This window comes from Colias philodice, chromosome 13 (assembly GCF_061535455.1).
Source record: "Colias philodice isolate Cphi_HAF_F1 chromosome 13, ilColPhil1 Martin Lab GWU primary, whole genome shotgun sequence".
In the NCBI taxonomy this organism is placed as follows: Eukaryota; Metazoa; Arthropoda; class Insecta; order Lepidoptera; family Pieridae; genus Colias; species Colias philodice.
Window position 1 is genome coordinate 4,428,658 of NC_143098.1, and position 27,968 is coordinate 4,456,625.

At 30.8% G+C, this 27,968-nt stretch overlaps 3 protein-coding genes across 5 annotated transcripts; all 3 read left to right on the top strand.

Annotated features, from left to right (window-relative positions):
• Positions 1–628: 628 nt before the first annotated feature.
• Positions 629–2,050, top strand: LOC149483337 (dynein regulatory complex subunit 2-like). The gene has a single exon (XM_089702886.1). It carries the CDS (start codon positions 629–631, stop codon positions 2,048–2,050), a length of 1,422 nt encoding a protein of 473 aa, XP_089559012.1.
• A 3,767-nt stretch (positions 2,051–5,817) lies between these two features.
• LOC149483338 (cuticle protein 10.9-like) lies at positions 5,818–16,675 on the top strand. 3 transcript variants are annotated; one of them, XM_089702338.1, is made up of 3 exons: positions 5,818–5,917; positions 13,700–13,810; positions 15,964–16,675. In XM_089702338.1, exons 2-3 carry the CDS (start codon positions 13,700–13,702, stop codon positions 16,174–16,176), a joined length of 324 nt encoding a protein of 107 aa, XP_089558464.1. In that variant the 5' UTR covers positions 5,818–5,917; the 3' UTR covers positions 16,177–16,675. The 3 variants fall into 3 exon arrangements, with proteins under 3 accessions (XP_089558464.1, XP_089558466.1, XP_089558467.1); XM_089702340.1 differs by having other exon boundaries at positions 5,890–5,952; XM_089702341.1 differs by having other exon boundaries at positions 5,907–5,929.
• Positions 16,676–24,134: 7,459 nt separating this feature from the next.
• On the top strand, positions 24,135–27,968 carry LOC149483339 (uncharacterized). Its single transcript, XM_089702412.1, has 4 exons — positions 24,135–24,263; positions 24,395–24,680; positions 24,803–25,336; positions 27,184–27,968. Coding segments are annotated over exons 1-4 (1,128 nt in total). The 5' UTR covers positions 24,135–24,261; the 3' UTR covers positions 27,490–27,968.

A 27,968-nucleotide genomic window follows, 5' to 3' on the forward strand; every position in this document is an offset into this window, starting at 1 on the left:
ACACAATTTAGGAAATAAATTAATGAATTATCTTTATTACATATTATTATTAAAAGCACTTACCTTCAATCTTCTTCGAAATCAGCTGTTGCGAGGCGTTAGAGGGTAGTCCTAAATACCTCCTCGGGTCCCTTGCAGCCCTAACGCTCAAGAACGTAGAGTTGACCCATTGGACACATTGAGCTACATCTGTCACTGTACCTAGTGCCGCTTCACTGTTTAGGTTTTCAGCTAAGCGTTTGTGAAGGTAGCTCTGGAGAGGATCACTACCACCGACTAGCGATTGGTATCGCGCCTAGTGGGAAAAAGTGTACGTATACTAATTAAAAATACGTTGAAAGATTATCTTTGGTAATAATTTTTTGTACTTAAATCATAAAAGTATATAAACGTTATCTACACGGGAATACCGTTCAAAGCTTGGAATTAATATTTAATAACTGTTAGGAGTTACCACGGGTAATAAACGCATAAATTATCTTTATATAAAACTTTTTTAGTATTTTTGGAAAAAAATTATTCTTGGTTAAACTTGTGTCAATTTAGGTGTCAATCATTTATTCACAATCTACGACAATTTTATTTTCTATTCTTAGTTTCTATTATTATTTTTTAATATTCATTAATCATGGGGATGACTAAAGAAGAAAAGAAAGCAAAAAAAGAAGCGAAGCGATTGGAGAAGTTAAGAGCGGAAGCTGAAGCTCGTAAGAAAATTAAGCGCCAAGAGCTGAATAGGGAAATGGCAGCTCAAGCAAAGAAGAGAGGTGAACTTGATGCAACCTGGCGCGAAACGATGTTGAAAATAAAGGAGCCCGTTTTCCGACAGGATATACAAGTATTGTGGCATGTCTTTGAGCGAGTTTATGACAAAAAAGATCACTTAATTAACTATACCATGAAACTGATGGACATAGCTGATGATCAGTTCCAAAGGACAGTAGCTAGCTTCTGTGATACTATTGATACAATGATCAACAAATTTCTCTCTGAAATGGAATCTCTATCTAAAGAAAATGATGTAAGAACGAAGAAACTTCTTAAATCGGGAGAAGAAGATGCATCTCGTATTATGACGGATCATGACGCAGCAGAAACTCATTTACAACTATTAATATACCACGGTCACACTACAGCCGACTCTGATGCGTGGACGAAGAGAGGTGAAAACTTAGTTAAAGAAGATGAAGATCGCAGTAAGTATGCAAACGAACGTGAAAACCTGCGTTCGTTTCTGGAGAACATATATAACAATACATGGGAAGAATATAAAGCTGTTCTGAAAGCATATGTCACAGAAACGGCCGATAATCAAAAGAAAGTTCGAAAACTACGTCGTAAAGAGAATTTGATGGCTGACATAATTGCCTCTCAAGCAAAAAGAATAGCTAACAATGATAATGTTCTCAAACGACTTCGTTCAGAACTAGCAGCTTATGAATCAGGTACAAAACAGGCTGTGTTCAGAGACCGTCGAGATCGTCATCGGGCAGCCTGTTTTCGTTTGAAACAAGGATTGGTTAATGGATGCGCTTTAGATGCTCGACAATTAGCTACTTTAGTAAGAGCATCAGACGATACTGTTGAATGGCTCACAGCATCGCATAAAAAAGGTGAAAAAATATTACGATTAGCTTCACTTTGCCGTAAATTTGAAACGCAACGTGAGAAAGTACTTCCTTTCGGTTCTGCGCTACCTCAATCGCCTACTGATACAAAAACAAATACGAAACGACACCATTCAGATGATTCCCTAGTTGTAAACGCTATTTCATCTACTTGTGGACTTACACGTTTGTGGCAAAGAGTTGCTAAAGCGGAACTCTCAAGGCGGGCTTTGTTACGCGAAAAAATGCTACTTGAAGAAGAAAATGAAATGATCATGAGTAAAATTAAAGAGTATCAAGAAAATAAGTTTATGCCAAGAATTCAGACATGTATTTGTACTAAAAGTAAAAGCGGCCCGTTGTCGCATCCAACGCCCGTAGATGGTGTTGTAGAGGCTACAAAATATGAAAAATATCAGCGTCAAATGAAAAGAAATATTTAGTTTATCATATTATAAATTATTCAAACATTAAATTATTATTATTTTGCATTTAAATGTTTTTAATTATCTTATACCTAGATACGAAAGTAGTAACCAAAAATACTTATAAACGAAATAAAATCGTTGTGATTCTTCTATTGTGAATACTAGGAAGCTTCTTAACCAGTCTTAACTCAGCAAAATTGTACTCATTTCCGAATAAACACATATCTTCGTCACATCACGGTGGCAACTCGCGTGAGTGTCGCATGTTGCAATAACATTCAACCTGCACAAGCGCAAACGATGTCACTATGACCTTACCAACTTAACTGTGGGATTCGTTGAAAAAAATATCGTTTATTCACCGAGCGATCCTGTTTCAGTATCTCCCTAATGGGATTCGCAAATAAACTACAGCAACGATAAGGGTTCCTCCGTATTTCTAATTAGCATAATTCCCAGGTAGACGTTTTGCAATTATTTTAAAAATAAAATTAATAAAATAGCTTTTAGGGTGAGTACTGTAAATATACAGTTTAGTATTTTTCCAAAAATATATTCCGATTTAGATAAACACGGTAAAGAAGCGAAGTTATAACAGCGGTTATAAAAAACTTAATTCACAAGAACAGGTGTTTGAAGAGCTGTAAGAATGAAGAAAAAACCTTATAAAATTATACAGTTATGATTAATTTTTATTGCCTTAATCATTGTTTTACGTTGTTAAGTGTATAAGTATATCTTTTTTTATATAAAATTTAACTTCTAAAATTTTGCACGATAAACATTGTCTATTATGCTAAAATATCTTGTAAAATCATAGACAATTATAAGCATTTATAAATGACGAAACATAAATTTATGGTATTTATGGTCTTCGAATTGCTAATCTACACTAATATTATAAAGAGGAAAACTTTGTTTGTTTGATTGTAATGAATAGGCTCATAAACTACAGGACCGATTTTAAAAATTATTTCACCATTCGAAAGCTACATTATCCACGAGTAATATAGGTTAGGTTTTAACCAGGAAATCCCACGGGAACGGGAACTATGCGGGATTTTCTTTGAAAACGCGGGCGAAGCCGCAGGCGGAAAGCTAGTATTAAATAAACACAAATGCAAATAACGAAACATGTTAATCGGTTTTATAAATACCTACTCTTAAATAAATTCCCTTTACATGATAATCAAGCTGTGCTTAATATATCAATGCTATTAAGTCACGAAGGCTTTGGATCTGATGACATGTTGAGTGTCAATAGGATCCGAGACAATAAAATTACCTGTTATCGATATTCCATTTCAGGCTATTGTAATATTATACCACGGCAATCGTTTTTAATATAACGTTATTGTTTTATTTTATAAAATGTACTTTTGATCTGCACTCATAATTACAATAATAATTACTCGTAACATAAACAACAGCTTTTTTAACCTAGTTTGTGTTTGTTATTAAAATACGTTGATGAATTGTAAATATTACCAACACGTACTCTAACTTCTAGTAGTCAAGTGAATTAGTACATGTACATAAATAATAGTAGGTAGTCTGCATTTTATTATGATTACTAGCTTTCCGCCTGCGGCTTCGCCCGCGTTTTCAAAAAAAAAACCCGCATAGTTCCCGTTCCCGTGGGATTTCCGGGATAAAACCTAGCCTATGTCACTCAGAAATGATGTAGCTTTCCAACAGTGAAAGAATTTTTCAAATCTGCCAAGTAGTTTCGGAGCCTATTCAATTCATACAAATAAACAAACAAACAAAAAATCAAACCTTTCCTCTTTATAATATTTGTATAGATTAACTGACTTCATAAAAAGGGAAGATTTTTTTTGATACTTCTTAATGCAAAGTTAGTACTTATAGTATCAGAACGTAACGAAGCAATTAAATTAAGTACTAAGCAAATTAAACTAGAACGTCAATTTTAAATTGTAGAGTCGGAACGTTTGATCATACCGTCAATGATCATAAAGCACAATAAGTCACTTCCTCATCACGAGAGGTTGACAGAGTATCACTTTCACCAGTTTTGTGGCCAGGACAAATCCATGCGAATACCCTTATGTTAATCTAATCGAAATCATAACTTGCTATACTACTAGGTACTACAAAGTTAATTAGTTTGAAGTGTTATTGATAAATTAGTTAGCTTTCCGCCTACAGCTTCGCCCGTTATGACTAAAACTTAATAAATTATATGCTAAAGCCTGCCGCGATATCCATCTAATCTATCAATTAAGAAAACACATGAAAATTGAAAATGCATTGCGTAGTTTTGAAGTTCTAAGCCTATATAGGGATATAGGGAGAAGACCGACAGCGGAAAGCAACTTTGTTTAACACTATGCAGTGATTTAATGAAATGTGTCTAATCTGTCGTTAATGTATTCTGAATTCAGATACATAATAAATTGAAATATTGCTTTTAAAAACTCCCTGTCGCATGTTTGAAGTTGATATTATTGAAGTAATCGAATTGGCTGAAGGCTCGGATTTCCATTGGCGTACCTACTAATGTGTTGATTGCGATAACGCCGTAATATCGTTATATTTTTTGTATTATTTTCTGCTGCCATTCAAGTATTATCATATAAAATTTAATGTTTAAATTCTTTAAATGCAAGTTGGCAGTTTTCTACATGAATAAAGATGTCCCTGATCCCTCTATTTATTCTGAAAATGTATTTGCGCCCTGTTTTTACACAATTTGTAGACAATTTGTAAAGTGTGAGTATCATAACTTAGTTTGACAATTTCTTTTAATTAAAATCTTTAATAAGTTCATACAAAACTTGAATCATGTATTTAAACAGTGTATTTAAGATTACACACAAAACACAAATACAGCAACTATACAACATCTATATTACATATAATAAATCTGTAGAAGGGTCATTTCTGTACATTGAAAATATTGAAAAAATAAATAGCAGGGGGTGTTACTGGATCGATACCAAACCCAAATATGTGATTAAAAAAATTTTTGTCTGTCTGTCTGTCTGTCTGTCTGTCTGTCTGTCTGTCTGTCTGTATGTGAAGACATCACGTGAAAACTACCGGTTCGATTTCGATGAAACTTGGTATAATTATACCTTATTATCCTGGGCGTAAAATAGGATACTTTTTATCCTGGAAAAATACGTAGAAAAAAAATTATCTTAATTTTTCAGTTTTATCCATAGACGTTGTTCTGTAGAACCGCGAACACGTTGCGTATTATTATAGGCCTAGCCGTATTTGGGTCCAATAGATATTTATAAGATGTCATTGTCAGAGTTACTCAAAATGGAGAAATAAACCATCCACGCGAAGACCGACATCCGCGCGGACGGAGTCGCGGGCGGAAGCTAGTTGTATAAATATAAAAGATGCTTAATCGTCATAGGTAATTCGAGAGATATTTATCAGTAATAAAAGTTAAATTTTAAATGGTGTAAATGGAGGCTCTTCCTACCACGACCGAAATGTTATTAAGCCTATTAGCAATCAGAGGTTCACGGTCGTATTTTATTATACCCATTTAATTGTAGAAAATTCTTGGAAAAAAACAAGAATCCAAGTAAAAACAAAACACACTTTATAATTATTATAATTATCCGTTACTCATTAATCAAAATACAGATACTTAATCCTGAAATCCTGAACCATAATTTGGGTATAATATATTTTCAGTATATTTTATTTGTATCTAAACAGGACAATACTAAACAGGTTGTTTTGATTTTGAGAGGTTTAATCATAAGGCATTGCGGCATCTTCGCGGCGCCCGAACACCGCGGGGTTGTATATAAGAGGCGGGCGAGGTCGGGGCGCGCCACAAGTCGAGTAGCACTCTCAGTTGACAACTTTGTGTTAAAGTGTGTGTTCCATACGGTGAGTTCTTTTGTTAGTGACTCTGGATACGTGAGGTGAAAATGTATATGGAGCTTTGTATAGGATAATATGGTATTGATGTATTTGGAAGTTTTCTTTGAATTGTATGTCTGTATTATATTAGTCTTTTTAAATAACAAATTACGCGAAAATTGTAAGTTTAGATAGCTTAAAATATAAAAAGCTATAACTGGATCCATGATGAATTAAAAATAGAATACTTGTAAAAGTGGATCAGAAATAAATACATTTGGTAATTTGAAAATTTAATAAAAACCATTAAAAAAATTGAAATGAAGAAATACATAATTAAATCAAATAAAATATAGAGCTACTTTGGCGTGTACAGATATAAAGTACAAACTAACATATTTTCAAGCATACTGTTTGTTTCTTACAATACTTTTTCTCATAGATTAGTACGTACCATATTACCAGATTTATGTATTAATTGCAGTATTAAGATAGTTATCAATTGCTTAAAGCGGAAAGTCAATTGTTTACATGCATGTTCAGCAAAAATGTGTGAAACTGGGTCATTATTACGAGATTATCTTTTTATCTACTTGTGCCATTGAAAAATTAATTAGTTCTATTATATTTGAAATATCTATCTATATTGTTTAAGTCGGATTATTTTTAAACGAGTTTATTTATATTTATGTGTATTTTAAATATTTTAAAAACCAAATTTGTATAAATATCTCCACAATATCTTATTTGATTCAAAATAACATAAAAGCAAGTTTATACTACAGAAATTATACAATTATAACTCGAAAATTTCTATCTATTAATCGTTCTTGTCTCTGAAAATTTGACGAAAATGCTAGATAGAGGAAAATAATTAAACAAAAATAATAAAATTTTCTTTTAAAAATTTCCAGTAGGTTCTATCTAAGGTCCATTATCTAACGTAAAAAAACTTAATAAATACCTACAATGTAAGTGTATTAAAAGTTTTGTATTCTACTAGATAGATTGAAGGGTGCTCTATACTTGATTATTTTCAAAAAGTTTAGGGTGAATTTTTTTAAATAATATAAAACGCTATTCTTGATTCGTAATTCCAACTACTTAGGTAGTATAGGATTCTGTCGCGTCCGGTTCCGCTCATAGCCGAGAGCTTTTATTATTATAATACATTTAAAAGCAATAAATATGAAAATATCCTAGTGTTCTACTTAGGTATTATTTTTGTCTCAAGGTTTTTAAAATTGTATATTATAAACCGATTTTAAAAATTATGTATAGTTTTTGTGGTCTAGCACTCGTTCACGCTCCGGCAAACCACAGGTGCTCTTTAGCCGCAAATATGAATTTTCATATTAAACAGGTATTTTGGTATTTGCTACCAACAAAATCATTTTTATACAAAGATTTTGAAGAATTTGTTAATTGTAATCCTCGTGAATTGGGGACCATTAAATACACATTTTTTTCTCGGTAGCCTAAACCGAGCTTTTGTTTTATTTCTTAAAGCTTAACGAGATTAAACGTTCGTGAACCTGGGTGCGTTATACTAAAAGTATTTAATTGTGTAAGATAGTTTAACAAAAATTAAAAGTAAAGTCCTAATTAATTTATTAAGGAAGATCGGAAATAGATTATATTTAATTTTAATCACATTTTTTTTTATTATATTGACAGTTTGTGTATGGTTATATTAACTGTTAATCAACTGTTAATTTAATACAATTGTTCTCAATTCGATGTCACTTATGAAATATAAATTCCACATCCTTTAATTAATATTGGATATATCCATACATTATTCTACTTTATAAATATTAAAACCCATAAAAACGTTAACATTGCATATCCCTTAGTCATCTTATTAAGGGCGCGTATAAAGTCAAATCACCAATCAACTTTTAGTTGATACGTGTAATATTCAAGACCAAATATAAAAAATAAAATATATGTAAAACTTGATGATATTTTCGATTATATTGTCAGATCAAAAACATAAAATATTGAAATTGACTCGATAGAAAAAATTCACGAAGTTACCTCTAAATTTCACACTTTTACGTTTTTTACTGGACATGGTAATACTTATTATGATTTTTTTTTCATAAACAATTATATTAAAACATTTGCAATATATTTGTCAGAGCATTTTGTGTAATTACTTTTAGTTTTGGTTTAATCACGATAAAACACTTTTGGCGCTTACTATATTTTTAATTACGCAAGAAATCATCTTCCATCGCACGTTCCGGGAGCTAAAAACATAATTCTATTTCATACATCAGACGCTATCGCTCCGTTGAGACGAGTAGACCACGCTAAAATTGCTGTGCCGTGTTTTATAATTACGCCGAATATTGATTTGTTGAAAATGGTAAACAACAAAATGAAAAGACTTAAGAAACGAGAACTAAAGAAGATTCAAATTGAAAAGATAACTAAATGTCGAAGGTAATAATGTATATAATGTATAATATAATAGTATTGTTATAATATTAATAAATAATAATTATAATATAAAAAGATAAGTCTTGATTTACCTATTTGAGAAAGTTTAGTTTCTGTAAAATAATTTCCGCGGGCTGAGTATTGACGCGATAGCAGCAGCAACTATAGATAGGTAAATAAAATTCATAGTGGTACCTAATTCTTACAGTCGCGGTGCAATCAATCAAGTCAAGAAAGATTTATATTATTATTATTACTATAGGCAGATCCTATGTTCGCTCCAGTAAATAATAATATCAATAATATGTAAACCGGTTGTGAATAGTACATATATATTATATTTACAATCTGTATTAGATAATCATACATAACATCTATACATAGGTATAACAAATTCGTACGAAAGTCAAAATTGTACTTACATTGAATAGGTATTTTTTTATAATATACATATGTATATGTATATATATAATATATTCATAATCTGTATTACATAGTAATATGTAGTACATATCTAAACATAAATATAGTTTTTAGAATTTTTGTATGTGTGTCTGTATGTAGGTATGTCTGGGCTCTAATTTTGGTGCAGATATAGCTTGAGACCTGAGAAAGGTCATAGGATGAGTTTTATCCCGTAAATAAAAAAAACTGTCTGTGTTTGTCTGTTTGTTTGTACACGCTAATCTCCGGAACTACTGGACGGATTTGAATGAAAGTTATTTTGTTGTGTAGGTACTATTATATTATCCGGGAAATATAAAATAATAATTTATTTTGAAAACTGAAACACCTGATGCAGAACCGCAACAGACCACCTAAACTATAGATTCATTTGAGAAAGTTTATCCAGGCGAGTTTGGATATTATTATTTGTGTAAATTCTGTAAATTCGTTTCCGCGAGTTGAGTATTCATGCGACGATATTTATAGATACCTACATTCATAGTGGGTACCTACAATTTACAAAGACACTTTTTATACTTAGTTACCTATGTAGGTACCTAATTCCTACGGTCGCCTTGCAAATGCAATCAATCAAATTGACCCTGTTTGAAAGTAATTTACTAATTTCACAGAACAATTTTAAATTTGGAAAATGTGGACCCTCACTCTCAACCTGTGTCTACTGACTATTGCCACGCAGAAAAAAATACTCCAGAAAGGTACCTGCTAAAGTTACCAGCTCTCGATAAAATAATACGTAAATTTCGAAGAACTTTGTAATATTTTATAAAGGATAATTTTTATTTTTATTTTTAGAATAATTGCTGAGTCGAAAAATGTCGTACAATCTAATAGTCCATTGAATAAAAAGTTCTAGAGTGCGTGAGTTAGTAACGTAAGATGTTTCTTCGGAAACATGTCAAGAGTCCCTAGGTAATAAACATACTAAAACCCCGGGCCACTAGGAGGAGCCCCGGAGTGGGGGGAGGGGGAAAATGGGTCCATTTTTTCATTTTTCGCTTAAATCTCAAAAACGGTACATGTTAGAGAAAAACTTTCAAGGAAAAGTTGAAAGGCCATAAAATTATCTACAAGTTGTACCTGAATCATTTTTTCCTATATCCTACCGTTTCTGAGTTATACGCAGTAAAACATGATTTTGGCTCAAACAATTTCCACATCAATCGATCAAAAAATATTTCTTTCTTCCAAAAAACTCAAAAGTGCTACTTGTGACCGGTACTGATAGATTGCTCTTAATTAGGTCTATAATTGGTAAAATAAACACATTCCTCCATGGAAGCCTTTAGGAGGAATCGATTGTCAAAATATTATATTATGGTAGTTTGAGTTACTGAACTTGATCTTTTTATTTTTTTCTTCCAAAAAACTCATAAGTGCAACTTGTGACCGGTACAGATAGATTGCTCATAATTGGGTCTATCATTGATAAAAATACCAGATTCCACCATGGAGGCCTTTAGGAGGTATTGAATTTTATTAGGGTAGTTACGATACATGAACTTTTTAACTAACTACCCTAATAAAATTCAATTCCCCGTAAACGCCTCCATGGTGGAATCTGGTATTTTTATCAATGATAGACCTAATTATGAGCAATCTATCTGTACCGGTCACAAGTTGCACTTTTGAGCTTTTTGGAAGAAAAAAAATAAAAAGTTCATGTATCGTAACTACCCTGATAAAATTCAATTCCCCGTAAACGCCTCCGTGGTGGAATCTGGTATTTTTAGCAATGATAGACCTAATTATGAGCAATCTATCTGTACCGGTCACAAGTTGCACTTTTGAGTTTTTTGGAAGAAAAAAATAAAAAGATCAAGTTCAGTAACTCAAACTGCCCTAATATAATATTTTGACAATCGATTCCTCCTAAAGGCTTCCATGGAGGAATGTGTTTATTTTACCAATTAAAGACCTAATTAAGAGCAATCTATCAGTACTGGTCACAAGTTGCACATTTGAGTTTTTTGGAAGAAAGAAATATTTTTTGATCGATTGATGTTGAAATTGTTTGAGCCAAAATCATGTTTTACTGCGTATAACTCAGAAACGGTAGGATATAGGAAAAAATGATTCAGGTACAACTTGTAGATAATTTTATGGCCTTTCAATTTTTCCTTGAAAGTTTTTCTCTAACATGTACCGTTTTTGAGATTTAAGCGAAAAATGAAAAAAATGGACCCATTTCCCCCCTCCCCCCACTCCGGGGCTCCTCCTTAGTTAGGGTTAGCCCGGGGTTTTAGTATGTTTATTACCTAGGGACTCTTGACATGTTTCCGAAGAAACATCTTACGTTACTAACTCACGCACTCTAGACCCCCCTTGGAGGGACTCATTCAATGGACTATAACCAAATTAATCAAAATAAAGTTCTGGAGGAATGTGTGTCGTCGACTGCGTATGTTTATTTAAAAATAGTATCTATACTCGCTATTTCGACAGACTTTTTTTACGGATTCGTGCTCTATACTGTTTCCCTAATATTGTTTTTTTTTTATATATTACATACAGACAGTTTTTACTTTTTTTATTGTTTTATAATATGTATAGATTATCATTAATAATTATAAACAAATAATAATAAAAAGACATATTACATAATTTGTGATGATTTCAACTTCACTGTTTTATACAATTATTTTAGACAACATACCTACTAACTACCGAAAATACGCGTTGAACGAGCGAAGAATATTGTGTATAATTTAGCGTGCGATGAACTTTACGTACGTTGGATGAGCCGGGTGTATGAGGGTATTGTGAGGGCGCGCGGCATGGCGCGTAATGTGCGGGGCTTAATCGTAGAATTATCTGGCTTTATACGCCCTCTTAATAAATAAATAAATTATTCATAATTAATTCGTCCGTTACAGATTGCAATTGCAATGCAATAATGCATAAAGATGACAATATTATAATCGTAGTTACTATATTAGAGGTATATTGGTTGAGCAATGAGCATACCGATGTTCGATGTACCTATATTTATTATTACATTTTCTATTTTAACTAGGTAAAAGATCTATTATAGTTTATATTTTCATAAACTTCAGTCTAATCAAAGTTTTTCGTATTAAGCATTTGTTGGGTCTTTACTACTACTAACTATATACTAAGTATATTGTTAAACTATCTTTTGTTATAATGTTATATAAAAGCCAATGTCGTGAGCTTAAAAAAAGTTGCAGTGAAGCTTTTTCTCATTTATCGATTTTTAAAGCAAATTATAAATATAAATATTTTATAAAAAGTGTTTTGGTGTCTCATTTTGCTTATAATGTGTCGTTTATTTTCCATAAATTAATAAAGCTTAGACCGAGCTTTACGCAGTCTGCTGCATCTGATAGCTAGCAAGACAAGTGAATACGAAAGCGTTTAATCGATACAAACAAACAATAAATCATACATCGACACTTTTTATAACGCCATTGTTTTTCCATCGATCAATTAAACGTACATTGTCAACTAATAATCCAATTAACATATCTTACATAAGGAAAGATAATTATTTCCTTTCCACATATTTTCCAATGCAACTTCCACTAATGAAACGTACACAAAAAGTGTCAAATCACCACAAGTTAGACATTCACACGATAGCTATATTGCACGAGAGACAAAGCAATTTTTCCCGCAGGAATCGATCACGCAAGGCCGAACAAATATTAATTATATGAGCGATGTTTTATGTGCTATTAAATGCTTTTGTGTTCGGTTATGTTTTATGGGAGTTGCCAAATAATGCATAAACTCAACATGAATTTAGTTTATCATGTATGATGTAGGTATCTACGAAATATAATAATTCTTCAAAATACTGATATCCAGAAAAAATTACAGGATAGATTTAGGTAATTTAGATAAGAAGAAGACTGTAGGTACCACTGTCAACTGTCCAGAAAATTTATGTATTTTTTGGTTGGCACTTGTCAAAAAAACATTAGCTAAATAATTAGTTAACACTTACAAATCAGTTAAGACGCCATTTATGTTCTGCCTAGGTGTAAATGATCTTTCTGTATAATTGCGCTATAAATACAGCAAAAAAAGGTTAAAAGAGCTAGCATCGTGTTTAATGATGTCGTCTGGCAACACAATTATACCGATGACAGTAATTAATCACGTGGAAAAACAATACGTAAGGAATTTAAAAATGGATCCGCTATCTTGATTGTGTTATTTTCCGCTTTTTATACTAATATTATGGAGTATTAGATAATTTTACAAGCAATTTATTATGATTGGAAGGAAATAAAAATATTTTTGTATATACACGTGTGATATTTTTGAATACTAAGCAAATTGTATTTTCTACTTTCATTTCATTACCACGAATAGCATAATTTTCTATTACAAAATAACTAGAACGAACAAATTAATAGTTTTGTACTTTCGAAACAAAACAGAGGTCATCGATGATCATCTTCGGGTCATCGAAATGCAAATATTATTCAAATCTTTAACAAAGGAGTCGGGTTGAATGTTTCAAAATGTTTATTTTATTTTATACCGGAGATATTTGATATTGCATGTTCAATTTCTTGCAATTGAATAATGAGCGTATAATCAGATTTAGGAATGTTTTAAATCTGATACCGATACCCACATAATTCCTACAAACGCTGGGCATAAAAAATGAAGAATATTTTGGATTTACATTTTATATGAACTGGCTTCTAAAATCTCCTCGCTTGAGTATTTTGACAGAAATAATATATTAAATGGTATAGATAAAAGAAAACCTAAATTGCTCGTTTGAATTTTTGTTTATAGGGAGGGCTCTACATTTTCTCTACTTACCATTTTAATAATTGTTTTATTGAATTTTGTATATTTCTATGTACCTTTAGATATCAATATATTAAATTATTAATATTATTTTGTCATTAGATGTCGTCGATGAAATGTTTATTGGTAGCGGTTGCGTTGGTGTGCGTGAGCGTGCGACACGCGTCGTCTGCGCCTGCGCCGCAAGCAGAAGAGCAATATCCACCGATGCCAGTAAGTGTTGTTAAATATTACGAGGAATTGTAGGACTCAAGAGCAAGAAAATTATCGAATGTTAGTAGAATAATATATTTTATCTCTGTCAACAATTATTCAAATTTCTCTACACCCTAAAATATTTTTAAGAAGTTGTTTAGGAGACGAGGATAGTTAAGTTTTAACTTTTAATATATTTTATACATTACTAGCTTACCGCCCACGGCTTCGCCTGCTTTGTCTAAAACCTAATAAATTATATACTAAAACCTTCCTCTTGAATCACTCTATCTATTTAAAAAAACCACATCAAAATCCGTTGCGTAGTTTTAAAGATTTGAGCATACAAGGGGACATAGGGACAGAGAAAGCGACTTTGTTTTATACTATGTAGTGATTATGACGGATCACGTACTGCGCGTTACATTGCACAATAATAAGGTTGTAATTATCGCTGTATTTTCATTAATAATTTATAAAAATGATTGCATTTACAATTGACAAACGACCGTGTCCTATGCGACACTTGCCCTTTTGCATCAATACACAGTATTGTTATATGCCAAAGGGTCGCTTCTCTAGAATGATTGCCTGCACATCCTTGCGGGTCAAGATGTTAAGGCAAGCGACTTTTCATTTCTAAACCGTTTACTATTTTAGCTAAAATGTTATTTAAAGCCGTCCTTTGAAGGTAACATTAACTTTATTGATATAAATGTGGCTTATCTTTAACTGTAATCGCTAGAATCTATTGGCAATTACGTTGCGTGTGGTTACGAACAATTAACGAATAATGCTTATAACCTTGACTCTTTTAGTGAGATTCCGTGATATCTTAATTTAATTAAGTTCTGAGATTGCAGATTGTTTTGTGACATCTTACAATTTTGTAATTTTGTTTATCATTTACCTTATTCATTTTTAAAACGATTAATAATTCAAATTTACGACAAATTTGAAGATACAGTCGTCGTCAAATAAAGAAAATTATAGAGCTACCTAAAACAAAGATTTTATAATCCTTATTGTACCTATGTTCATCGCATATTTCACACCTGAAATTACATATAATTCTCATGTATAATTAACAGGTGTTCGCGCATAGTGCACTTATCCGTCGTCTTGTTCAGCTGGTATCAAGTGATCTCGGCTATACACCCATTATGCTAACGATGTGAACACGGCTAACACACTAATTAGATGAATTGCGTCCAACCTCTTTTGTGCGCGCTCTTTGACCATTATCTTGATGTTATCAAAGAATATAAAATGTAATTCAATTATTTTTTCAAAGGACGATACAATTCCTTCGATATGTACTAATTAATCAATTTTTGATGTGTGTAAATAAATAAAGACTTTCGTCTATCGTGAGTACCGATTTTAAGCGTTAAGCGTAAGCGTTGCGAAACGTTTTCTTAAATTCAACAATTATATGTGATGAAATATTAATTAGCGTAGCATTTGAAGTTCACATTTTTAACATAATATGAAATATGCGAGGTCACAAATGTGTAGATAGAAGAAAATTCCCATGACCTTAACTTACTTGGTAGATGTCTTTTTTACAATAGGTTAGTTATAAATTCAAATGAATTGACAAATTCATAACTGAATTGTTTCTCAGAGTTATTACTGTGATATTTTATGTTTGAAAGAATTATTTAAATAAGTCATCATATATTAAGGAAAATACACTTCATATATTTATATTTATTTTACAAAAGTTACCTTTGACCGTAAACAGGGATAATGATAGAGTCTGGCCTTGGCCCCTATTAGATGATTCGAAAAAATATGGAAGCTTATTATTACATAGACATAACAATATGTTTTTGCATAATATAAAGATTATTATTTTACGGTTAGCTGACTTAGCAACATTCTGAATTCTTATAACCGGCAAAATTGTGACGATTTTTCATTCAAATTCTTCATAATACTTATTTGAGTAATTTTTTATTAATATAAAACTTACGCAATGATTTTATCAGTTTAACACTCATACATATTTTGATTTATTATCAGAAGATAGATATTAATAAATTTTATCATTAGTTATACCGTCTCTATCAAATAATAGAGAGTACCTAATAAATGAATGTGTCGCTACCCAACAAGACAACTATATAGTTAGAACTTAACCTACTAAATATTCTGACATTTCACAGTACGAATACAAATACGACGTTGAAGACCCAGAAAAGGAACTGTACTTCGGAGCAAATGAATCTGGAGACGCTCAAGGCAAGGTCATTGGAGGATATAGGGTACTACTTCCCGACGGCAGACTCATGGTAGTAGAATACACAGTCGAAGGTGACAGCGGATTCGTACCCAAAATCAGTTTTCAAGACAACGCCAGCCCCTTCAAAGGAAAGTAACCAATAGACCCAATTTAGCGATCGACTCTTACGATTATATCGTAGGCACAATATCCAAATGATTTTATTTTTGTATATTGCCATTAACAGTTGTAAAGTCATTTTAAATAGCGATTGAACGTTAAAATGAAGTCTGGATAAAGTTTCTTTTAATAAATTTGTTTGAAAATTATAACAGTAATATTTGTGTTCAATGATTATAAATAGGTACATTTCTTTTAAAGTTAAGTATGTGATGCCAGTACAAGTACATTTAGAAATACTTTATGACACCATGTTTGCGTTCAAGATTGGACCATTGGAATAAAATTAAAAATCTTTTAGATAATAGTTATTCAAAATGTTACCAAACCTGTGATTGTAATTATTTCGGAATATTCGAAACATAATATTATGTTAATAGCATGGCTCTACATTGTGATAGTATCTAAACGTTTAGATTAAGTTCATATTACTATCTGTAAATTTAAGCAATAAATATTTTGTACGAGATATAAAAGTGTTGTTTTAATTTAACCCTTATAAAAATCTGGATCTAGGTACTAATTTAATTTCAATTAGATTTATGAATACATATTATATTAAGAAGAGACATAAGTACCTATAAGTATGGGCACAAGGGTAAGTTTGTGCTGTAATTAATTCAAGAGATGTCAATTTCTTTTAATGTAATAGGAATTTAAATGACCAAATAAAACATAATAGAGTTGGTAAAAACGTGAATATAATGATAGAGTCATTATGCGAGTCCTGTCGAGTGTTGCGAATAAGGAGGCAATTTACTTAAATATTATTATCTACCTAGGTATTCAAAATACCTATCTAAAGAAATGAAATAATTAATAATTACATTCATCCGACTTTATATTACTTACCTACAACAACTAATTGTCGTAGATAGCGCTAAATTGTGCGGGTCTATTTTACAATAAAACTTATCATCGTCATATTTCTACTTAATATTGTAAAACAAAACTGTATGGCATTTAATTGCCATTGCCATTTAATTGACATTTAATTAATTAATAACTCTTATAAAAAAACTATTCTAGATTCTGAATAAGCACGTGACTAAGTCCAATCCACATGTTAAAGAATTGTAAACATCTAAATAGATAATACATCAAAAACATACAACTGTACAAATTTAATAAATTTATCGACAAATTAAGCACCTATAAAAAGTCTATACTTACCGCGGTGTTTGCAGTTTAATATGAATCTTACCTTATCTGCAAGTCTAGTCATAATAACGGCAGTGGCTTCTGTATCGAACTGTGGCCGACCAGCTCGACCCACCATTTGAAGTATTGTACTTATGCTATATTCCTATAAGTAATTATTTTCAATGAACTATTTTCTTATAATACTTTTAAGTAAATTATTAATGTCGTTTGAATCAGTCCTTTTAAGTTTTGTCCATTTTAACAGTCAAAGAAGTAACCTAGAGTCTAGACAATTTTCCCTATAAATGAATGAAGGTCTAAAACTTTCTTAAAATTAATATTTAAAAGAATAAAATATAACAAGAACACTACTAGATGCTATAAATGTAATTAATATTTTAGTACAGTAGTTTAAAACTTTGAAATCAATTATAATACTATTATGTCTCTTGGGCTGATTTTAACGTATTATATACTACCATTTCAAAAATGTATTCTTTGCTCGTCTATTGACAGTTTACGAATGACATTTTAATATTATCGTTTGATACTTTATTGGGCGGATAAGTTTTAACCATGGTTTGAAAAATCGGCCCTTGGAGTAATAAAAATGACATGAAAATAAGCTCTATGCCTGTAGTTAGAGTAATTATCAATTCTATAGAAAAGGATAACTTAAAACGAGTAATACCTGATATGCCCCATTTACGTATTGTTGAGTGTTCTTGATAATAACCAGATGGGCCGGTAAGTTGACACCCATTGCTATAAAAAAAGATAGATACGATGTACCCGGAAACCTTTTTATTTTAATACATGTCACTTCTATGGGTTGACTAAAGTTATATTGTATCTGTTCGTAGATTACGGGAAAAAATTTAAGAAAATGGTGCTGAGAATAAGAAATGAACCGAATACCCACATACCTACATATGTGTTTTTGTATGCATTTTTGTAGTGTTTTCACACAAACTACTGCACCGATTTCAAGAAATCACTTTAACACTAGAAATAATTCTTATTAACGCTCTATATTATCTCAATATAATATCAATAAATTGGCTCTATATTATCTCAAGTAAATCTGGACGAAGCCGGGGCAAGCAGCTAGTATCCTATAAATCGAATTTACTCCTAAAGACTGATACACGGAAGTATTTTGTTCCGAAAATACTTTCAGATGAACAATCCTAAGTTACATATCTATCCACATTATGTTTGCTTTTCAATGTCGCAGCTATAAAGAAACGTGAGTCAACATTAAAAAGCAATATATTTAACAATAATACAATAAAATCATCATGTCATAACTCATAAAACTGTAAAACCGGCGCACCTCCCGTTGCGTAAACGAGAAATTCGCAGTGAAAGGATACGTACATCGTACATCGTACGTGTAAGGATTTCGAAATACGGAAGCGGATTTCTGGGAACCGCGCTATCTGTAACGGTTTAGGATGATCACGTTTTAAGCTTTCTTAAACAAAGCTTCGCTTATAATAAAATTATTTAACTGCAATTTTAGTTGTGAAGTAGGTATGTTACTATAGGTTACTATCGTATATTTTAGTATTCGTTTAACGGTTATTATCTATAATTGAATATTGAGTCTATAAACTCTTTAAACCGCATATACCTAAATATAGTAATAAACCTCTTATTACTATATTATTTAGGTAAAAGAGCTTTTGGGCAAGGCGAGCTTCAATAAAAAGTTAACACCACGTCAATCTCTACTAAACTCAAAATGCGAAAAGTAAAAATTACTATACAAACTTTATATTGTGTTCTTTGGAAAATGCTCTATTATTTTCAAATTTAATTACATTTAATAATATAGATAATATTTAATGGCTAAATTCCATGTCTGACAAAGCCTTAAAGACCACACGTTGCGTTCAGTTATCTAGATCCGGAAAACGAAATGTACTAACAAATTCGTGTACCAATATGGTGCTTTTGCTAACATAATAAGAAAGCTGACGAATGATTTATGTTTGAACTGAAACTTGTACGATTGAATCTCAGATTCGCGATACCAATAACGGAACTAATGATACGATCTCTGAGATCTTTTTAATCATGTTTGTTCTAAGTGTATTAATAATAATACTTGCATAAAATTAAAATACATTTGAAAATTTTAATATAACAAATCAAAATACCTACCTACTTGATTATATAGGTTAGTTTTTTAAGTAAGGTTTTTCAAAAATGAAAAACATCATGGCTCTTGTCAGATAATTCAAATTTAAATATTTTTTAAATTTTATTTATAAAAAAAGGAAATCGGGCTAAGGGGACATTTATGAATATGACTCAACTAAATTATCATGTTTCAAAGGTGAATAACTTACCTAATGTTGTAGTTGTTATGAGGATGGGCAATTCCCTATTTCTGAAAGCGTTTTCAATGTTGATTCTTTCTTCGTATAAAAGACCTGCGTGGTGACAGCCTACGCCACATAATATCAACGACTGAAATTATTTTTTCAATATTTGAAAACGATTTATACAAATAAAAATACATAATCTTTATGTTTTTTGTCCTGATTAAAGAAAAAACAGATCAAATAGTAACAAGTATTTCTGGTTTCAAGAACTTCTAACATAACTGTTCGCATGAACTTGACTGACTGGAGAAGGTTGTTTTTCTTTTTCAACCGACTTGAAACAAGGACTTCTTGTTTTCAGAACTTTCGATTGGTTGAACCGATTTTGATTATTATTTTATTTGAAAATAGGTCCTACTTAATATTGGTTCAGTTGTGACAATTCATGGCGGTTTAAATTTTTATTAAAAAAATGTATTTAGAAGGAAGATAAATGTTTGCCTTTAAAAAAAAGATGGTGTAAAAATCTAAGTATTTTGGAGCATTATCAGGATAATACTTATTTATACATAAAATGCAATAAATAAAACAGTTATTTACTTGAAACTTTTTATTCTTAATAGTGGAAGCAAGGGCAGCGAGTCTTGCCTTCTGTTCCTCACTGAACCCGACCGTGATCTCACGGGATAACGTTTCAGCGGTCAGCGCTACACTCTTCCGCGTGTTGCAGAATATCTGTTACCGTTTGTAACAATGTAAATCGTATTTTTAACGATATAAGATAATATACTTTTAAAACTAGAGTCTGTTTGCTGTTAGGTACATGACGGCGAAGCAAGCGTGTTAAAAATATTATTTATATTTTTTTACGAAAGACGCTGATGAATTCTGCCCTTTAGTAATTTATATTTATTAAGCATTTGACCGCTATAAAAACTTAAATAGACCAAAAATAGGTTATCGCAATTTTATGAATCCTGCTCTACCAGATTTTAGTTTCAACTCGAAGAATTTTAGATCAGTAGATGTAGTCTTATCATGGCAAACAATAGGCACAAAAATTGGGTAGTAAAGTAAGTCACATAAGTATACACACACATACGGGAAAACATTTTACACAAATCAATACATGTAGGTACATACCAGTGTAGGCTTCCCATTATAATATTTCTGTATAATGGGCCAAAGCTTGTAATTGAGAACTATATCAAACTTGAACATGCTCGAGCCTTCAGCGCAAGGATAGCCTTCTACCACTAGTTTCAGTTTTACTGGTCGGCATTCGTCTCCGAACCTATATATTTTCATTTATTTGAGAGACTAAACTTACAGCAAACCCAGTTTTGTATATCAAATTTGAATGTATGGTAATAAATAAAATGGCCAAATATATAAAGATTCCGAACAATTAAAAATTGGCAGAGTCAGTACGATAGAGAATTTCATCATATTTTAAAGGACTATTTCAAGCTGGTTATAGACATGCCGCAAACGCTTATCATCCTGCCTCTTTCGAGAAGAATTTTGTATTGTTTTAGACACGTTTTAAAATTTTATTTAAAAAATTAAAAATTCATCTTACTACAACTTTAATTTATAAAACAAGAAATTAAAATGGAAGAAGCAGCTCGTTGAATGTGTTTTAAAATAAACCTATACCTCAAGGGAACGTAAAAAAGTTAAAATATATTATGTAACTACTAGGTGTATCAAAACCAACAAAATATAAAAATATACTGAAAACTTATATTAATAGTTAAACAACCCAATACTAGATGCATTAAGAAAATAACATACTTATAAAATACAGCCGGTTTTTCAGCGGAACCGAGCCATTTAGCCACATCTTCAGGATTGCTAACAGTAGCGGAAACCGCTATGAACCTTATTTTAGGTGAAGGTGCTATGGTTGTTGTATCCCCCATGTTGTATTGTTGTTGTAGTTTGGTTATTCGGTGAGCGGATTGGGCTGAAGACTGGTAGGGGGGAAAATTGATGGGTTATGAAGATAAATTAATAAAAAAGGGTAAAAGGGAAGACTTGAAAATTAATCAAAAATATTTTTTTAATTATATAAAGTATAAAACACATTTGCATATATAAAGGTAAGTAGGTAGGTACATAGGTAACAATTTTTGGGGTGTATAATTTCCAAATATAATATTTGTGATCTTCTTTTAAACTTATAAAGATTCGTGAAAGAGATTTTGATAGATCATTATTTGAAATAACAAAATACGTATGATTTAGATACAAGTCTCGATTAAAAATTTCATTGTGGAAATTTTGCAATGAAAGTTGATCTTTATTATTTTAATTTAAAAATTAAACAAAATGAATTATTTAGAATGTGCAAAGTTTTAAATATCAACTAAATTGCATGTGTGTTTTCAATAAAATATATTCTTACCTCAATAGTTTTCATTCTACTCACAACAGCTTCAAGCACGGGTCCTCGCGTTTCATCGTTTAAAATATGAACTTCATCGATTAGGAATAATTTTATAACTTCAACTAAACTAGCGTGGTCTTTCCAACGGCGGGTTAGCATATCCCACTTTTCAGGAGTCGTTATTATCAGTCTATGTATGTAGTGAATAAAAAATACATGAAAACAAAGACTTTTAAAGGAAATTTAAAAGCCTAGTTTGAAAAAATATTATCTTCTAGTGTTTTATTATAATAAACTATCGAATCGATAAAAATGCAGAGTAAGAAAATATGAGAATTGCATTTACGAACGGAATTCAACAATTTTATGATTTTTTATAACATGTAGAATGTATGTTATATATTTCAGACAAATTTTAGAAAGCTGCATGTTTAAATATGGATTGGTCTCTCTTGCATGCAAATAAAAATGTATTATTTTAAGCGTTATTCTATTATGTACCTATACGGTTTCAACTGTGGAAAGTCAACATCTGTATCTCCAGTAACTTCAATACATAAAACACCAAGCTTTGTGAATTTTGGATACCATTCTGACAAACGTTCTGAACATAACGCTTTAACAGGTGCCACTAGAATTTATGAATGAATGAAAACTTTCTTTATTGCATAGTAAATATAGTATTACAAAATAAGAGCAATGTAAGTATTAAATCACATATTATGTACAGAGGGCGGACTTATCGCTGTAAGCGATTTCAGCCAGACTTGAGCCGAAAAAAAAATGTTTAATTAATAATTATTATAAGTTAATTTTTTTCTACTTCACAATAAATTTAATTTAAAATTATTTTAAACAGTGTATATAGCAATGATTTTAAATAACTTTATCTATAATATTATTTTTCTCAAGCAAATTTCTGCGGATGCTAGTTTGCGCCAACATTTTAAAAGGAAAACTTACTATAAATTATTTTGAAATCCTGATTAGAGTTTTTATCTTCCATTTCCATTAGTAATTGTACAATAGCCATTTCGAAAACAACTGTTTTTCCCGAACCAGTGGGAGCACATACTACTAAAGATTTATCTAGAAAGTTAAATGAAAAAAGAAAATAATATGTTAACGAAATGCCAAGGAGGCCAAAATATAGACTGATGATAATGGTGATGTTCTTACGAAATAGAAAAATAAAAATACAATAGGTCAAAAATCTATTGTTAATATGTAATTTTACGAGTAATTAATTGCCAAACTCACCTGAATATAAAGCGTCATCGATTATTCTAGATTGCACTAAATTAAAATAATTGTAAGTGAAGACATTTCTATATTTTTGATCTGTAATTAAATTTATTCACGTTGATGCTCAGTACCACTCAGTACGAAGATTATTGTTAGGTTAAGTTTTCTTTTTTAACATTCTTACCAATTTCTTCTCTACTTCTAAAGTGACCTTTTTGGCCCGTATATTTATCGGGCCTTGTGTTTTTAGATAAAACTAAATCAACATTCAAATTCTCTTGTGACGATACATTTGTAAAATTCGATGAGGGCAATGACATTGGTTGTGAATCCCCTATTTCTTCATTTAATATATCCGTGAAATTTGATCTAAAACATTGAAGAAATACATATTTCTTGTGACACTGGGGGAACACAAAATACATTTATCTTAAAATTCCTAAATTAATAAAAAACCAAGCTAAATCACTTACAATTTAACGTTATTCATTCTAATTCTATCACTTCTAATTTTATTTTTATGGAATGGAAATTGGAAATAAAAAAATTTAGACCCCTTTTGAAATTTGAATTGGCGCCATTATTCTTTTATTTTTTAATTTTATAATGGACGTTAGGTTTAAATGAAAATGCCGAATATTATTTTTTTATTATTTATATACACTGTGTTGTACTAAGGTGTTGTATTATAATATATATTATCGCCCTTAGACCTTACAGCTAAATAGTAATAATGTTTTTTGTTTTTATTTAAAAATTAACATTTTTATTTTTTACTGCAAGAAACACTAAAGTACCTTCTGTCAATGTCTTCACTCTTCTAGGAAACCAGCTGTTCGAAAAACAAATTCAAACGTCACAATTTCAAAATCTTTTTCCTCGTTCATATTTTTAAATAATGAATTGAAAATATTTAATATTTATCATATTTGATTCAATTGTTTTGAATATGTAAGTCAATGAATTTTTAAGTGTAGTAATTAGTAAAATTGTAATGTAAGCATACAGTGTCTAACTTGTTTAGACATAAAAATAAGTATTCATACATTTTTTATTTCGAATTATATCTTCTGATTTTACAGGGATCATTTAAAGGATTACGAAAATGCGGACACAATTAGTATCGACACCCTGGCCCTGGAGGAGATGGTACAAGAGGAAAGAGCAAAAGAAATATCGGAATTAAATAGCTTACATGAAAAAGTGTGTTATTTACACACAAGTTTATTGTATTATAGGAATGCTAAATCTAAAATGGGAATGATATGTTATGAGGCTTGGAAGACAATGGTGAAAAAAATAGGAGGCTCACCAAATACATGGAGAGATTTAGGCTATGCACTGGGTATTACTCAAGATGACTTGAATGTAAGTTTTTCCTTCTAAACATTACAAAACTCATATGTAATTATTCTGTTTTTAAATATGTTAATACTGTAAATAATATATTTCATATAAGCCTACCTTACTAGATATTTTTTAAATTTCAGTATATAGCCAATTCTGTAAAAGATGATCCAGCAGATATAATTTTAAAAGTATACATGCAAAATGAGAATGCCACATTAGACAAAATAATAGAAGCATTTATAAACATGAAGAGGTATGATATCCTCAAAGCTGTAGAAAATCCACTATGTAATATGGCACAATGTTTTAACAGGGATGATAGTGGATATCAAAGTAACAGTAATACAGGTAAAAGAGAAATAATTACACTGACAAAAAATGTCCCTAATGACTTGCCCCCAGCTTTAAACAAAAAATATGTCAAAGATAGGCCTGACAAACCAAAAAAGCCAACATTGAGACCTTCCACAAAGACTGATGAAAATAAAGAGGAAAGTGATAGTCTAATATTATTTCTTACATATACTGAAGATGGTTTAGACACTGCCATAAATATTCAAAATTATGTCAACAATTGGGATGATTTGCCGGGAGTTACAGTTGTCACACTGAACGGGAAAAGGGAAGAGGTTGTACAGAATCCAGAAAAATTCATTAGGGAATATTTTGAAAAGGTAAACAACAATTTTTATCAATTTATAAGTATGTTGGAAACCGGAAGGAAGTTAGCGCGGAAAGTTTATTTTTTTTAATTATTAATATCTCAAAAAATTGCTCCTTAAATGCTCCATCAGAATCTGTAATTGCTCCACTTCTATAATTATTAGTTTATTTATAATTAATTTTTAAAAAAATCCAAATACTGAAAACTTGATTTCCCTATAGAATGAAAAATATTCACTTTTCATAAAAAATTTTTTTGCAAAAAAATTGCTCCCGATTTGCTCTATCAATTACAAAAAAAAAATTATTTAATTTTGATAATTTTTACAATAGTTGACTGAAAATGTTTGCATAGTAAACTATAACTGCGCTGTGACGTCATCAATTATTGTCGTTGCGACGCATATGGGCCATATTTACATGTATCAGCACTGCAGCGATATCTGTAGATCTTAATGTTTATGTTTTCTTATTTATATTATTTACTAGATTTCCGCCCGCGGCTTCGCCCGCGTTTTCAAAGGAAAACCCGCATAGTTCCCGCAAACGATAGCAACTTGACACCGAAAGATGAAACAAGCGACTGAAACACAAATTAATTAAAAATTACTTGAAGTTTTAATAATACGAATAAACGTAATATGCGAGTTTAGGGATGGGTAGGGAAATGTTTATAAACATACCTATAATAAGAATGATTTTAAATACATAATAATATCTGTTTCTTTCAACTTTTGCTAGATGAAACTCAATAATTAATTTATGTAATAAGTAAAATTTTTATGTAAAACCTATTGTCAAAAATAATTCTTTAAGTATATAAATATAAAGAATTATTTATACTCTAGTGAAAAATTTTCCGTTGATTATATTATAAAAGTAGGGCTCAATTTTTTTCGCGAACCCTACTTCTAAATAATTACCACTCTTCAATAATTTAAAACTCCTTGACTGAATCCCTTCACACCCTGAAATAAAAAGTGCATATTAATTTTTCTTATAGTAAACAGAAATTCAAATTCAATTATTAATACCAATTTAATACTTTGATGATGATTGACAGTAGAAATATTTATTAATTGTTCATTATTATTGAATAAAATAGTACTTACACTTGTTATTCAATTGTTGACTCAATCACTATCCATACTATATTTACTAATATTATAAATGCGAAAGTAACTCTGTCTGTTACTCAATCACGCCTAAACTACTGAACCAATTTTCATGAAATTATGTATGGAGATATTTTGATACCCGAGAAAGGACATAGGCTATCTCGAGAAAATGACGCAATCCCGGAAATCTCACGGGAACGGGAACTATGCGGGTTTTTCTTTGACTGCGCGGGCGAAGCCGCGGGCGGAAATCTAGTAAATAATATAAATAAGAAAACATAAACATTAAGGTCTACAGATATCGCTGCAGTGCTGATACATGTAAATATATGGCCCTTATGCGTCGCAACGACAATAATTGATGACGTCACAGCGCAGTTATAGTTTACTATGCAAACATTTTCAGTCAACTATTGTAAAAATTATCAAAATTAAATAATTTTTTTTTGTAATTGATAGAGCAAATCGGGAGCAATTTTTTTGCAAAAAAATTTTCTATGAAAAGTGAATATTTTTCATTCTATAGGGAAATCAAGTTTTAAGTATTTGGATTTTTTAAAAAATTAATTATAAATAAACTAATAATTATAGAAGTGGAGCAATTACAGATTCTGATGGAGCATTTAAGGAGCAATTTTCTGAAATATTAATAATTAAAAAAAATAAACTTTCCGCGCTAACTTCCTTCCGGTATGTTGGAAGAACAATTGAACCCATTTAACAATATTTTTTTCTTTCAGGCCCAATTTATAGTACCTATAATAACTACCGGATATTTAAACAGAATAAAATCCCATACCCCAGAGGCTCCAAGCACAAACGACAACCTGGACTTTAAATATGTTAATTTTATATATAATTTAATTATTAACTATTATATACATGCAACTGGGTGCCTTAATGAGAAAGTTAGAAGTGTATTACCTCAAAATGCTAATGTTGATGTATTGAGAGATATATCTATGTATCCAGATTTACTGCCTTGGACATATGAAACAAATTTTGATGAACATTTTAAAGCATTTTTAAAGAAAGATTTTGCATAAATCTACAATTTATTTCTGAAACTTATCATGTTACTTCAAATTTTTATTAAACTGTTTAATGTCCTTTACAATGCTGTTGAGTTTTTTGCAAGGTCTAAGAACGAATTTGACAGAATCTCTTTATAAGCCACTTAGCTTTGCGCCCACGGCTTGCCTTGTCTAAAAGTTAAATTATATACCTTCCTCGGAAATCACATAACTTGTGTGAAATAGTCGCAAATCTGATGCTTAGTTTTAAACATAGGAACTGACAGAGCGACAGTGGGAAGTGACTTTGTAAAAGAAAATATTAAAAGGCTGATATAATATAGGTTATTGTATCTAACATATAAATTTCTCTCCTGCCCAATTTTGTTTTGTATGTAATTCTATAAGAATATTTCTATTAAATATTTTGAACAATGTCTTCCAAAAATAAATAAAAATTGTATAGAAATAATTATATATCTTAAAATAAATGTGGCAGCAATAAAACAAAC

Bases quoted from the DNA above. Each gene is read 5' to 3' on its own strand.
- LOC149483338 (XM_089702338.1), top strand. From the start codon at position 13,700: ATGTCGTCGATGAAATGTTTATTGGTAGCGGTTGCGTTGGTGTGCGTG. The intron at 13,811-15,963 runs GTAAGTGTTGTT...GACATTTCACAG, and splicing joins AGCAATATCCACCGATGCCA to TACGAATACAAATACGACGT.
- LOC149483337 (XM_089702886.1), top strand. From the start codon at position 629: ATGGGGATGACTAAAGAAGAAAAGAAAGCAAAAAAAGAAGCGAAGCGA.
- LOC149483339 (XM_089702412.1), top strand. The intron at 24,681-24,802 runs GTAAGTTTTTCC...TTTAAATTTCAG, and splicing joins TTACTCAAGATGACTTGAAT to TATATAGCCAATTCTGTAAA. The intron at 25,337-27,183 runs GTAAACAACAAT...TTTTTCTTTCAG, and splicing joins TTAGGGAATATTTTGAAAAG to GCCCAATTTATAGTACCTAT.